The following is a 15,026-nucleotide window of genomic DNA, read 5'->3' as shown; positions in this document are numbered from 1 at the left end:
TTATCAATATTCTTTTAATCATGTAACATAATCAAAGTACAGTATCATTCCCAAATTGTTAATCATAGCGTTCCAACATTATCGAAAACAACGTGAAATAGAACACAATTATTTCCTTGATATGTAGCCAACAAAATTGCTGATTAGCCTAACTGTGGTTGTTAAATGTCAGCAATGAACTGCAACATCTGACCCCCCAATGAAGTTTCTGGAGGTTTCTATACATCTCCCTGGACCCAGTGCTCTTAGACAGTTCTTCGGCCTTGTCTTTGTTTCATGTAAGGGTCTGGACTCACAAAAGTGGAAATATCTTGGTACCGGATATGGCAGATGGCCTTTCCGGCAGTTTGTTCCTCCGAATATCTCCTGCTATTTCATTGGAATATACTTTGTAATTCACACTTTTAGATCAACTGCCGTTTTTGGTGCGTGTTTAGTAGGGCTATATTTTTTTTTTAGTTTTCGGTCATCATAGATGGAGTTCAACATTTTCTCTTCAGAAATAGGCTACACTGGAGACCCGGAGTTCAAAACTTGGATCCAAAGTGAAAATGGATCATGTTTTTTTTTTTTTTTTTTACTTTGTTATTTTAATGTATGTCAACATGGAACACACATTTTATTATTTTTACTTTAATTAATTTAATTGTGCACATTTATTGCGGAATACATTTTGTCATATCTGTATTTTGTAGAGTGCGTGTAAAATAACGCATTAAAGTGATTTTAAATGTATGCAATACAACATGCGAACGTATTTTCCTAATTTTTTATTTTTGATTTCAGGATTCAGTTTTTTCTGAAGGATTGTTTCATAAAATGTCGTATTAGCGTTTTACATGTGTTCGCGAACTAATATATGAACGTGTCATAACAAGGAAAAGGTTATTTCAAAGTGCCAATGTCGAACAGTTTCTAATGTCCTTCTAGGAAATTAATCATTTGAATAAGAAAATAAGATTTGGGAATGACACAAGTTATACTGTGATTTGTTGCCAAATAATTTATACAAAATACAGATCACACAGTTCGGATCCAAACTTCATATTATGTCTTTTAAAACCTTTAGTCGCACATTTGTACGTCGGGTTCACTTCGCCACCCTGTGGTCAGACCCGCACTGCGAAACCTCTTACAAGTAGCGCACTGCACGGCTCGGGCATTTCATTCTATCGACTCGGTCGGCACCCGGTGGAGAGAGTACAGTGTTGTATAGACCTTAGCACGGGAAAAAAGTGCCGCGACTTTCCCCCAGTTTAGCGCGCCTTTCGGTAGACTTTGCGGAATGGCTATCGAGACACCTGTTTGGTCCCCGACCAAAACATGCTTTCTTCTACTTTTGGGGGTTTTGATAGCAGAGGCTGCGCAGGATCAAGGCAGTTTGTACATGTGGATCGATGCCAACCAAGCCAGAGTCCTAATTGGTAAATGCGCTGCTAAATGCCATTCAATGTAGGTTTCATAATGGCATGTAAAGGGAAAACACTAAAATAACGAGTAAATCGCTCTAGTCGACATTCTTTTTTTTTATCAACGTGGAATGGTGGCATGTACGATTGTACGTGTTACATGTAAGGAGGTTTACATGTGGTCATCGGTTTGCTCAGATTTGCGACTTGTTTAAATAGGCTAACGTTTCTGTGTATCGTTTCATTCAACAGGTTTTGAGGAAGATATTTTGATTGTGTCAGAGGGTAAAATGGCTCCTTTCACCCACGACTTCAGGAAAGCTCAGCAGAGGATGCCCGCAATCCCTGTCAGTATCCACCACGTGAACTTCACCTGGCAAGCCACGGAGCAGGTAAGATATCCTTTTCTCTATTATTAATTAACGAAAATTCCTGGCTGTGACGAGATTCGTTTTTACTTGTTCCATTCTGCATTTGTAGGCCTCTTAAAATATTAGAAATCTGCTAAGGACAATCGTGCAACTTTAAATTATTGAATAAAACCGAACAGATTAAGAGCACTGCCAACAACCAGTGTAACGATATATGCCTGAGTGGTAATAGGTCAAGTTATTCCTTTCAGTGTTTCATTGGAATACATCTTTTAACGTAATATTATCAAATGTATTACGAAAATGTGCATTATTGTTAGCGCACATCCGAATCATTCAGCTTAATAATATACGGCATACGATAGTCAAGTCTAATCGTACTCGCAGCCATTTGTTTTATTTCAGTGCAGAATAAGTGTATATTTATTGCTTTCGCTTCCGTTTTATTTATTTTACTTCGTATTGCTTACAAACTGTTGACTTTAAGAAGGCCTCCCTATATACACTGTCTTCGTTCATAAAAATATGTATAAGAATGGTCAAGTGGCCTATCTTTTCATAGAATCCTATATTTCAATAAGTGGCTCTACCCGTCCATCAACTGGCGGATTCGGGTTCAAGCATAAAGTAAATGTAACGAAAATGTAAGAGGTGTATTTTCGTTTGTGCGGTCGTTTTCCTCCTAAAGTATTGGAAATGTCAATATCTCTCTTATGCAGCCGTATACAATATGCAATGTACATTCACATGCAAAAACGTAATGGGGCTGTTTTTCTCTCCGCATTTATATCCGAAATGGGAGGTTTAACTCGAGAACAAGCGAAAGTCTGTGCAAAACCTATGAGGGCTCGGATTCTTTGAAGACGGCCAAACTGAGCGCCCCTTCTTGTTTCTGTCTTAATATTCCGAATCCCTTCCCTTGCGGTATTTTACGTCTTGGTGTTGTAGACAAGCCGCTGAGGATCAAAGCGCAATGCTGCCGAGATCCCTCTCCTTTTAATGCGCCAGGCATGTGCCAGCCATCTGGGCCATATGCACATAGAAAACAATGGTCAAATTCTCAGACACGTGCCAGAACCCGCGCTTTATTGGAGGGGGAAAGTTCCTTTTGAAATCGCCTTGCGCATGTTGCTGTACGTTTATCATCGTTGTTATTAATAAGAGTTTTGGTATTAAGAGTTGTAAAGTGGTTGTGTACCCCACGCTGTATACCCTGCAGTCATATGTTGTGACTTTTCCAGCTAGTACCTAGTAAAATATTAATGATGAAATCCATGTGTGGGCTACTGGGCAGCACTGACAATGAAATCAAATGTAGTCCCTCTCTCTCTCTACATATATATATGTCTTCATTTTTTCATATTTTTCACTCATACAATGCCCCCCACAAACCTGACGTGAGTGCACATCTTTCTTTAAATTAGGATTATGACACCAGCAGCAGCACATATGCCGCAGATATCTGTGCGTGAAACGTGTTTATTTTTACACCTTCCCCTTCATCATGTTATAATTTATTCACGCCTTTTAATGCCACTTTCGCCGAAAGGAGGAGTGGCTTCCCTAGGCACCTACTCTTCAGTACTGACAATGGACCGTTTTATAGGCTAGGTTGCTTATGCCTATGAAGTTGCCTAATTAGTTATATTTTGAGCTCATTCCTGTTCTTGCACATGAGTTATTGTGGTAATTGCAGTGGAACAGCAACGAAGTTCAGTGTCTTCTAACGTCAGATGAATCAACGTGGCAATGCAGAGAGGACGTCCGTGAAAGAATTGCTTTTCCAAGTCACATAATAAATTTTAATATATATTTAATTGTGCGTTTTTGATGCTGTTTCTGACCACAAGAGGGCGCAAACATGCAGCCCGAAAGGTAAATGTTGACCCAAATGGGACATCATTAAGTGTTATCCTAGTCCTGGAACTATCCTTTGCAAATTTGTCCTGCTCAGGAAGACATGAATGTAAATTTAAGGTTTTTCATATTATTTTTAATATTATCGTGGCATATGTCAAGCATAGGTATCGGTGTTTAAAGCCCCTTAATTCAATATTATTTAAGGTATCGCACAGAAACTATTGACTATTCCCTCCGGCAATAATCAATAAAAGAACCGCAGACCCACTGCATCTATTCTGGTTGAGGAACCAGTAAAGGCCATGTTTCAGCGGGGTTACTTGTCAGCGTTTTATCGCTGGATCTAACAAACGGCGTGTCACTGCACACTATGAGATCATAATCCGCAAACGGCGTGCAGTGACGGTGAATTAGAGAGGGCCCTCTCTTTTCTGAGCTCTGGTACCCCCACTTCAAAGCCATCCGCGGAGGCTTAAGAACAAAGACCCATGGCGGAAAGCGTGGCCGGAGTCAGCCTGTGTGAGTTATCTGTGTTGATTACTATTCAGCTGCGGGATTAACGCTGCTTCCCTTGTGCAATGTACTTTCTCTCATCGTACCGCGCGTTTACATAAGGAACCTTGCGCGGAAAATCGTATCTCCCCCTTCCTTTCATCTTCTTGTGGTTTTTTGTTTCTCCGCGCCCCCCTCGGCGCGCTCTGTTTGATTTTATAGAACGGGCGTAAAGCAAACGAGCGCCCATCAAGGTACACCGCGGCTAATGAAATTAACGGGGCTGTTTTTGAACAGAAACCGAACTCGCGTGAGCTATTGAGCCCCTAGGCTACCACCAGCTTTAGTTCACATCAGAGGACCCGACAAGACAGAAAGAGAGAGGGCCAGAGAGGGAGAGAAACCCCACTGAATCAGGCAAACGCGATTATTTGACAAGTGTGTATCTTTCAAAGTGAGAAGGCATCATGTAGCGCGAGATTCTGAGGGGGGCTCATGTCTCAGGAACAGATATGACCTTTTTTCTCATACACAGTTGATGTGCTTTTCGACTGTTAGGATTTAGCCTGCACTGAGCCAGTCTGTGCCCACCAACATTTGATTTGTTTCTTTTTGTACACTTATTTACAACATTATGCAAGTTTACCTAGGAGCCTCTTTAAAAACATCAAGATTCTGTAGTGTGCATATTTCTGTTCAGTGTTTTAAATACACACCCGCAATCATATGTTTATAGAGCTGAAAGTCACTTTATGTGTCCGTATCTATTTATCAGAAATGAAGTGTATGTGGACTTGGCACTGTGTAAGTGATCACTGCATGGGATGGAGTATGATGAATCTGGCAGGCACAGGGCACAGGGCACAGGTCAAGACTGCACCCCAGTGAGCGACACCAATCCATGGCAAGACACAAATGCCAACGAAGGATGCCAGTTAACCTACACAGCATTTCCTTGGACTGTGGGAGCAAATTTGTTGACCCATGAGAAAACCTGCATAGATATGTCAAAAAAGCTAAAAAAGTTATAGAACATTTTTCCTTGAACGAGTTGGCAAAATGAGATTTGTCCTTTTTACTGGCATTTTAAACCTTCAGTTCTTGCTTAGTACTATAAATGATTGTTGTGGATATGGACTCTTTCAGCACAATGAGGACAAGCAGACTGCTCACCTTTGATAACAGCTTTGAGCTTTTAGTACTGCAATGCTCTCTTAAACATTCCTCTAACACGGGAGATCATCCTCAATTAATGCCTAATTTCGCTGCTTGGCTTGTCGTCTCTCTCCTTGTCTTTTCTCACACTGCTCTATTTTGATCCATTCATTGGCTTCCTGTCAGTGCTTGCATTTATTTACCTCCAGGCTGTTGTCACTGCTTAACACTGTGCGCCGCTATGCTTCTCTGTACTGCTTAGTGCAATTGTCCATGTAACTTTCAACCTCATGCCTAAAGCACTTATTGTTAAATTGGTTTATGTATGGTGACAGACTTTATTTGTGTATGGCAATAGAAGATGACTCATTTTTCTTATCATCCATTTTTTAATTTTACTTCCATGACCTTGAGCTTGATGTTTCTCCTCTCTTGCACCCCCTAGTGGTGAAATTGAACTCCCCTCCTGCATTTGGACTGTGTGGACCCTTTTAACTGTTTGTGATTTCCTCAAGACCTACCAATTTCTTCTCCACTACTTTTATCCACTACTTTTGAATCTACTACTAATGACAAGGTGATAGTAATTATTATAGTTGTTGTCATCATCATCATCATCATTGTCACCATCATCATCGTCATCGATCATCGTCATCATCACCACTATCATTTCAAATGTCCTTTTCCCCTCCAGAACCAAGAGCAACAGAAATAGAACAGAGGCGGAAACCAACAAACCACATGAAAGGAAACCCACTGAAACAAACAATTATGACATCATGAACAGCTCCGATCCATCGCCCTGTTCCTTGGTGTAAGATGGCAGTGTTATGTTTTGTTGCAGGCGGAGTACTTCTATGAGTTCCAGACCCTGCGCTCGCTCGACAAAGACATCATGGATGACCCTACCGTCAATGTCCCTCTGCTGGGGTCAGTTCCACACAAAGCCTCAGGTGAGCCAAGGGGCGGCAACCAGATCTGCCACCTCAGCCTCTCCCTCACCGACACATCGCTGACACATTGCACGAACGTTGCTGGTGTATTGTAGAGGTCAGTTTTAGAATACCACATTGCCAGGGTGTGTTGACATTTAAGATGAGCGCAGATAAACTTGGTGGGAAGCTGTAAGTTGATTTTAAGAGCATATGAACAGAAAAGATGAAGTCCTTCTCTTTCTGAATGGTTTGTGCAGTTGGCTATTGAATTACCAGCAGAGGCCGGTAATTTACTGTGCAAGGCATATATGCTTGTGCTATGAGTCTGAAAATGCTAGGATCCATCAAAACATTGAGCCATATGCTCGTAATATTAGAGTAGTATTGATCCTTGGGGAAGTTATAGTGACTGTAAGGAAATGTATATCATTACAAGCCTTGGTTCTCTGCTTAATGATTTAGACACAGGATCCCAGGAGAGTCACAGGCTGTTTTCTAGTTGTCTTCATTAGTTCCGATGGCGCCATACTGTTGGTAGCTGACAGCCAGGAACACTGTTCCTGGAAGGCTAACTGTCCTTTGGTTTTTGGGCTGTCCAAACCCATAATTGCATGGATTGGCATGAATTATTTACTTAATCTGACACACTGAACATTTTTCAAAATTGGAAAACATACAAAGAATGACTGCAGCATTAACGCGGGGGACGTTTTAATTTGTTAATATGATGAGGTCTGGATAGATAGAAAAGTATTCAGCAAATTGAAAAGTGAAGACGGATGAAGCCCCCGAGGAACCGGTTCAGACCAGAAACAGCGATGACTGTGTTTGTCCAGAATTTGTGTTTGACACCCCTGCTTTAGAGAGACCTTGAGCATTGGGTGGGATTGCATATCTGTGGGAATGGATTCATATCAAAATATTGGCACAAGTACACGTCTGAAAGTTACGTTACATGTTTCATTAATGGTACTCAAATCTTTTGAAGGCCATTGTTTTTCCCTGAATGAAATTATTTGCACTGGTTTGCCAGTTGTGTTTAGCTGGTGGGCGAACATGCTCAGCTCTGAGGAAGAAATATGAAAAGACACACGCTAAAATATATGGTCACACGCAGGCTTCAGTTATAAAGACCCAGCTGAGTATCAGATGTCACAAAAATGGCAAAGCAAAACCACATTTCCTGGCAGCAAAGGGTGCTGGCCAGTTTCTCTCATTGACTGGAGTTTCGTAAAGCAAAAGGTTTTCGCTGTATGAACAGAAGGCTAAGGGTCAGCACACAGAACCGAGCCGCGATGTGAGTCACTGGATTGCGGCGGGATGATTAGGCATAACATATGAGCATATCCAGCCAGATGAAAAATGTAGAGCAGTTAAATTAACGTAATTATTTATCAGCTTTATGAAGTTCACATTAAGCCATGGCGCTTTCTCTTCAGTCATCCCCTAATGGATTCACACAGGAGGGTGTTGTCTGGCAGAGTGTTATCCCTGTTATCTCAAAAGGGCATTATCCTATGGTTTAACTGAGGGGGTGAGAGATTTGATTGGGCTGGATGCCATTTAGCAGCTCTGAAGCTGTGTGGCGTGAAGACATGACACCCCCTTGTGGGGCGGAGTAGGTAATGGCCGCCTCCTCTCTCAGTGGTGCAGGTGGGCTTCCCGTGCCTGGGCAATCAGGACGGGGTGGCAGCCTTCGAGGTGACTGTCCTGGTGATGGACGCAGGGGGCAACGTCATCCTGAGGACCCCACACAATGCCATCTTCTTCAAGACCTGCCAGAGGGGTGAGTGAAACTGGCACCTGAGTACAGGGCAGGGTTCCTAACGGGGCAGGGAGTGAGTGGACTTAGTTCATCCAGAGCCTTAGCTCCTGAATACATCCACACTGCTCAGGGGTCTGTTTTAGTGACTTCATTACAACCCAGTATTCAACAGACAGTGTTTGCATGTGTGTGTGTGTGTGTCTGTCTGTGTGTGTATCTGATATTTCCCAGCTTGTACCAAGCCAAACTGGTCAGAATTCAAATTAGAGAGATGCAGAGTGTTCGCATCTATTGAAAATAGTTATTGCACGGGCTCAACGTTGAGTACCATCCAGATCTGACTATCTATGCTTTAACATTTACCATTGCTTACACCTCAGAAACAGGGTGGATTTGACTTTTCCTACATATCATTAAAAGCTTTAGCATCGTGCATTGTTAATTGAAGGAAATGTTATTTTGGTCTTGGCTGCTTCCTGTGTGCTCGGTGTGTAATCAGCTCATTGAGGGGATCGTTTGTCATGTTGTCCATTCTCTGCAGTGTCAGACGGACTTCGTCTGTCATTAATCATTCCCCCTGGCGGCTCGGGGGGGGGGGGCTTAAAGTGTAGGTTCCCAGTCCGAACGGCGAACCCCCTCGGCGAGTAGAACAAACAACCTGGAAAAAAAAGAGAGCTCCTCTGGGAGCGTAAACAGGGAAACCTCAGCGCTGGGCTTGCGGCAGCCCTCTTGATGAAAGACAGTCCGCGCTGCGGCTTGCGGCAAGCGAACCTCAGAGTCACTCTCTTTATAATTAGAGATCTCCTGTTGTTTCGCCAGTGGAAGGAGAGGCAATTTAGCGCTAATGCATCGGTATTAATGACACTCCTTCATCTGTTTCGACGTCGCAGCGGCGCACTCCCAGCACCTAAACGATGTTGTTCTAAATTGAAGTGATTGAAACCGTTAGTTATGGTTTGGATGTCTTTTTTCATTCCTGTTTTCTTTTAACATGTGAGTTTTTTTTTCTGAAATGTCCAGAATGAATTGCACATTCTGGTACCCATGCGTGCTCGTGTTTGAACTGAACTGGTCAGCGCAGCACACCGAATGAACACATGGGGCTGGTGATCCATATGTGCCTAGCTGTGCTGTAGGAATGTCTCACTTGATTTCGCCACCGATGCACAGGAGGCTCATGTTAACCATTGCTAATCCTCACCGAGGCCAGGCGCACTGGAATTGCCTGTGAATGACGTGAGTGCCAACGGACGTCAAGACACAAAGGCAATTGCTGGCCCATGATGTCATGTGAACACTGCCAGCTGCTGCGACCATGGGAACAAGAGAGCCTGTTTGCCCCCCCCCAATCCATGCACACCCCCCTACACCCCCACACACCCCCCAGTTGCCCCCACCCCACATCCTCCTTCCTACATGTACTGTATACATCCTGGATCAACTGTTCCGTCCAGCTAATCCCACTTCAACCCTACACCATGCATGCAGACTCCTCATCCAGCAGCTCTTCAGCAATAACTAAGGTTTTGATCTGAAAATTACATGATATATTGAGTCACATTCGCAGTCTCTCATTTACGTGCAGTGAATGACTCTGCACCATGTCTGAGACTATCCTCCATTTAAGCAAATTTGACAGAACTGACAGGGACAGAGCTGTCAGAACTTTGCCTGATTTTTTTCTAAAGTGACCGAGACACACAGACCAGTCTATAATTTGCAGATTTCCCTAAGGGAAGGGCAGAGATTGGTGACAGACTCTTTAAAGGCCACTGTGGAGCATGTTTAGAACAAGACTCATGTATGTAGACATAGAAGAACATTGTAGGCACAAAGCCCGCTTGGGCTATCTAAGAACAGGGAAGATACTGTGGCAAGGCCCACTGGTCTGCCTTTAAAAACCAGACCTCTACAGCAGATACCTCACAATCAAAACCTTTCACAGGAATGCAAATATTATGTTCCCTCTGCAAAACCTTTGGTACGAAGAGCTCTGCAGCAGAATGTGTTGTGATGTGTTGTGATGTTCCATGGAGTGGCTTTGAGGGACATTTTACTAGAAAGAGGGACCATAGAGATGACCTCCCCCCACAATGCTCATCTCCATCATTTTCACTCCTCTTTCCAAAGCGAAGTGTCCCGGCGGCTGTCGCAATGGAGGCTTCTGCAACGAGAGGCAGGTGTGCGAGTGCCAGGATGGATTCTACGGCCCACACTGTGAGAAAGGTAAACCTGGACAGGATACCTGGATGTGCGTGTTGAAGCACCTACCTTCACACAAACATACCAAATAATACAAAGGTCCATTGGTCATTGAACACCATGCTTGGAATTAGTAAATTCTTGAGTAAAGTGTTTCTCTGGCCATGATTGGGTTGGGTCAATTGAAAACATTGCCTGTTCAGGTGCGGTTGTCAAGTTTTGACATCCGTGCCATGCTGATGAAAAGGATTTTCCAGCAATGAGAAACAGTTGTTACCTGAAAGTGTAGTGTACCACGTGACAGATAATAAGTAATAAGTGTCGAGAGTGTCCTCCTCTACCCTGTATTTCAAAGGGCCACCTTAGTCGTGATGCATTTCCATCAGGTATAATTTTCAGAAAGTTACGTTAATGCCACTTATGCTACATTTTTCAATTTAGCCACAAGGAATTACATAGCACCTACATGCATATTGCACATCATGCCAAAGCACGCTACATGAAGCCTAGTAAAGAGGTTGGGCAAACTTGAAAACTTTCCCTGGCTGGAAAAATTACAAGGTTACTTGGGTGGTACAAACATATGTTTATAATATCCTTACAGCTTTAAGGAGTGATTCATCAAGTTGAATCCAATATAAAGGAGCTGAAAATGTTTGACAAATGTTTTCACTTAGTGTCTGTTGATAGCAGGGTGTGCAGGCACCTTTGGAGAGGGTTGCTTTATTTACTTGATGAATTCAGATGGAAAAATATATTCTTGAACCTGAAGCAAAATGTAGTGTTTTTGTGTTGGTGAGGAAAGCAAACACAAAGACAGGTTTGCTTCGACAAACAGATTTTAAGGTGACTGTGCATCAGTGTGGTTCTGTTGAGTTTGTCCACTCCAAAGTAGATGGTTAATCAGTAGCATTAAGTTGATTGACAAGTGTCGACTAGCCAATCAGAGCTCACTAAATGTCCATCCATCATTATTTGGACCCTCATACACCTCCGTTCATCTTAGCTTTGTGCCTGACGATGATTGCTGTCAGCTGGCAGACACTCTCTGTGTTCATAGCATTGACAAGCTCAAGCCCCAGATTTAACCATGGGACCTCAACTATAACAAAAGAAATCTCAGCAGGCATGTAGCATGTACTGTATAGGTGTCCTCTACTCAGCCAAGAGCATAGCTCACCACTGCCCCCTGCTGGGAAGACAGTATCATTTTCCAAATACCTCTCGATTCAGCAGCTTGCATTGGTTGTAACGTAGTATGTCACATGTGAATCGTTCTCTCTCCTTCTCTCAGCCCTTTGCTCTCCCAGGTGTCTGAACGGAGGCCTGTGCGTCAGTCCAGGAGTGTGCATCTGCCCACCTGGGTACTACGGGGTCAACTGCGACAAAGGTGAGCAAGGCTCAGCCTAACGTGACGCCATGCTCTTCCTCAGCTGCATCTGACCTTCATTTCAGCAGAGATGTGTCCCAGAAAGGGGAACAGGATACCCCCTCTTGAAACACACAGAAGGGCTTTTATGTCGCATGTGTCAAGGATGCCGCTGTAACAGCTTCCTGAGAGTATCTGTCTTTCTCCTCTTTCCCACTTGTAGCCAACTGCAGCACATCCTGTCTGAACGGAGGCACCTGTTTCCACCCCGGAAAGTGCATCTGCCCCACGGGGTATGAGGGCCACCACTGTGAAATCAGTGAGTAACCGCCCACCATGGTCACGTGACACCCCGCCCCCACCACGCCACCCTGATGTGCCTCTGCTAGGAAGAGGCTGAGTTCCTCTGCTGTGGTTGTGGGTTGTAGCATGGTGCGGTGACAGAGGCACTGAAGACAACACTACAGGCTTTGAATCTGTCTTCTAGCAACTTTGAGCAAGATACTGCCTAAGTACCTACTGTAAAACGTGTTTAAATGAATGTGATATTTCCAGACATGTTATTAATAGTGGACATCTGGAGTTCCACTTCCTGTGGGCATGTGCCAGGCCGTTGAGGATTGTAATAATATTTATTTTTCTTTATTACCTCTGTTACTGTAAATTTGTTTTATAACAAGTAAGTTGTCAGAGTGCTGACAACACCAATTCAACAGACTCTGCCACAACCTTCCAACAAACTCCAGAGGCGTGCTCTCGGGCCAGCGGTAATTTGGAAAGTCCTTCCATGCGTACCTAAACCAGCGTTGTGTAAATGTTATTCAGTTCTGTACTGAGGCACAGGAAATTTCTGAAAACTCCAGTGCTGATATTCACTTTGTTTGTCATGCACAGCACACTTTGTACTGTCATGAGGAGTCAGTTGATCAGTTATTTTGGACACAGCCCTTTTCAATAACCTGATTATCTTTAGCATTGTGTAAGCTTCCGTGAATTGCCTTGAAAGGAACTTTAACAATTTACTGTGTCCTGTGAAGCTTCTTTTTTTAAAGGTGGCTGCCAATTGTCTTTTTTTTCCATGGGTATAAATGTCATTGGTATGAGGAGTACAAAGAAACCATTGAAATTTAGTCTGTCTTAATAAAATATGCAGGTGTAACAGAACCTTCCGGTGTTTTAAAAAGATCAATCCACCCATGCCTGTGATCTCTTTTTAACATACTGAGTATCTCTTGACACCTTCACTGTATTTGTTCAGTGTGTGAACACTGGTATCATTGATTTTATGACCTTCTATTTGCGTGTCAGAGAGGCTAAATGGAAGTAGCTTTTCTCTAATTTCAGGAGGCTTTGTCCTCACTTCCTGACAAACTGAAACAAAAAAAGATGAAGGATATCTAACTGAAAGTATTATATGCACGAATATCATAAATCAAGGACAATAATCTATAGGTGCAACGCCCTTCAGAAACAAGACTACAAGGACTGTTAACAATTTTAATGCATTTAAACGCTAACAATGTCCACAGTTTATCCTGGTGTACTTTCCAGAGGAATTAACAGCTCCCTGTTTTGTGTCCTACCTGCCCAGGTAAATGTCGCCAGCCCTGTCGGAATGGAGGGAAGTGTACAGGAAGGAACAAGTGCAAGTGCAGCAAGGGCTTCCACGGAGACCTGTGCTCCAAGGGTAAGGACCTCTCTCCAAACGCCGTCACCGCCGTGCACAAGCCTGGTGGAGGCGGACCACCCACGTCCGCCCGTACCCACGTCGCAGTACTTAACGGAGCTGTGGCTTAAACCACAGCCTCTCTGATATTGCTCCATGGCTAACCCAGTTTGTGGGAACGGTGCATCTTGAAGTGATGAAGTGAGAAATGGTGATTAAGGTCGTACACATGTATGTAAGTGTGATGGGAGGCGCCGGGCGACCGGAGCTGACAGCACCCCGCTTCACGGCATGTGGGCCACATGTGCCGGCAGAGCCACAGCTGCAGCAGGCACAAACAGGAGGCGCCCTGTGGGGGGCTCGCTCATCTCCACACCGAGGGAGATTCCGAGGTTAAATTCGAGCAGGGCTCGCAGCAGCAGTCTACATCTCACAATATGCTGCCTATGATGTCATTCCATTTCCTGGTGCAGTGCTGCAGGAGGCTAATCCCTACTCTGCGTGTGTGTGTGTGTGTGTGCGCGCGTGCGTGTGTGTGTGTATGTGCGTGTGTGTGCAGCTGTCTGCGAGCCAGGCTGCGGTGCCCACGGGACCTGCATCGAGCCCAACAAGTGTCAGTGCAGGGACGGCTGGCACGGACGCCACTGCAATAAGAGTAAGCGAGAAACCCGATCCGGCCCAGCCCCTTTTCCCATGCCCCCGCCGGTAATTGCCACCTGCAGATCGGCAGGCGGGTGTAATCCGCCCGAAACCCGATAGTCCAGAGTGTTAGTTCTGCCACACAGAACCCCACATAAAAGATAAAGCCCCCCGGAGGGGTTTTAATGGCCTCTCTGCCTCCTTGTTTTGGCGGTCCTCATGGCCCACTTTGTGTGCTCTGCTAATACACCGTTAAAGAGGCATCAGCAAGACATCACATGTAAAACCAGAGGCGTCTGGGCATTTCTTCTCCAAAACTCCACTCATGTTAGTTGGACTTTGTTGACTTTGAATGCGGTGAACGTTTCAGTCGCCTCCCAGGCAGAACAAAGCTGTTGATGATGTCATATAACTGTGAAAAGTGAGAATGAGGCCTGCTCTCAAAAGCTGGCCTCAGTGTAAACAACCCAAAAGGTAAACACAGATCTGTAACAGATGCCCCTACTCCTGTCTCTGATCTCACTCCTCCTGCTTCCCAGGGTACCGTGGGGGCATTATGCGGCCTTCAGGACCCAAGCACAAGCAGCACCCCACCTCACCCAAAGAAGCCAAAGAGATGGGCGACAACAGCAGCCCCCCCGAGACCAACTACATCGTATGAGCGCCTGTCACGTCAGACCACCCTCACTCCTCTTCCTACAGTAGCCTGCCTTATAGTAAGGTTCCACTTCAAACCCCTGCTCACTCCATCTAGCCCCTTCCCTGTCACTCCTGCCCAACCAGTCATTCAAATACTTCTCTGTTTGTGCCTTCAGGTCTTTTTCTAGTGATAGATGAGCGAATCCCATAATGGGTGGAGCTACCATATGCCGTCAATCAGTGACTCATATCAACCAGTCAAAGTACTCTGCTGTGCTTGGCAGGACACTAAGATTGGTTCAGATCAGTGAGTCGTTGGCAACATATGACAACTCCACCCATTTGAGGGGCTTCATAAGGCCCCACTCTTCCATCACTGGCTTTGTATACACACCATTCATTCCCCATTGATGTTTGTTTTCCCATTGCTTTTGCGGTTTTTGTTTTTTCCTGTTTAGTCCAACTTGGCTCGCTGAAAGCTTCCTCTGAAGTGGTCTTTTTCAAGCCTCATTTGCTGTAGTCAT

At 44.3% G+C, this 15,026-nt stretch overlaps 1 protein-coding gene across 1 annotated transcript; it reads left to right on the top strand.

Moving 5' to 3' along the window:
* The first annotated feature begins 1,285 nt into the window (after window positions 1-1,285).
* On the top strand, window positions 1,286-14,524 carry wif1 (wnt inhibitory factor 1). The gene is made up of 10 exons (XM_036519690.1): window positions 1,286-1,424; window positions 1,662-1,801; window positions 6,132-6,240; window positions 7,868-8,008; window positions 10,118-10,213; window positions 11,484-11,579; window positions 11,782-11,877; window positions 13,150-13,245; window positions 13,784-13,879; window positions 14,403-14,524. The coding sequence occupies exons 1-10, from the start codon at window positions 1,286-1,288 to the stop codon at window positions 14,522-14,524; spliced, it is 1,131 nt and encodes a 376-aa protein (XP_036375583.1).
* Window positions 14,525-15,026: the final 502 nt, after the last annotated feature.

The sequence above is a fragment of the Megalops cyprinoides genome, chromosome 25, assembly GCF_013368585.1.
Source record: "Megalops cyprinoides isolate fMegCyp1 chromosome 25, fMegCyp1.pri, whole genome shotgun sequence".
In the NCBI taxonomy this organism is placed as follows: Eukaryota; Metazoa; Chordata; class Actinopteri; order Elopiformes; family Megalopidae; genus Megalops; species Megalops cyprinoides.
The sequence above is the reverse complement of the archived record's forward strand: the minus strand, read 5'-3'. Positions and strand labels throughout refer to the sequence as shown.

What these genes read in the sequence shown, in the direction of transcription:
- wif1 (XM_036519690.1), top strand. Translation starts at nt 1,286, where the DNA reads ATGGCTATCGAGACACCTGTTTGGTCCCCGACCAAAACATGCTTTCTT. An exon ending in AGTTCCACACAAAGCCTCAG is followed by an intron (nt 6,241 to 7,867) that starts GTGAGCCAAGGG and finishes CTCCTCTCTCAG; the next exon opens with TGGTGCAGGTGGGCTTCCCG. An exon ending in CGGACGCCACTGCAATAAGA is followed by an intron (nt 13,880 to 14,402) that starts GTAAGCGAGAAA and finishes CCTGCTTCCCAG; the next exon opens with GGTACCGTGGGGGCATTATG.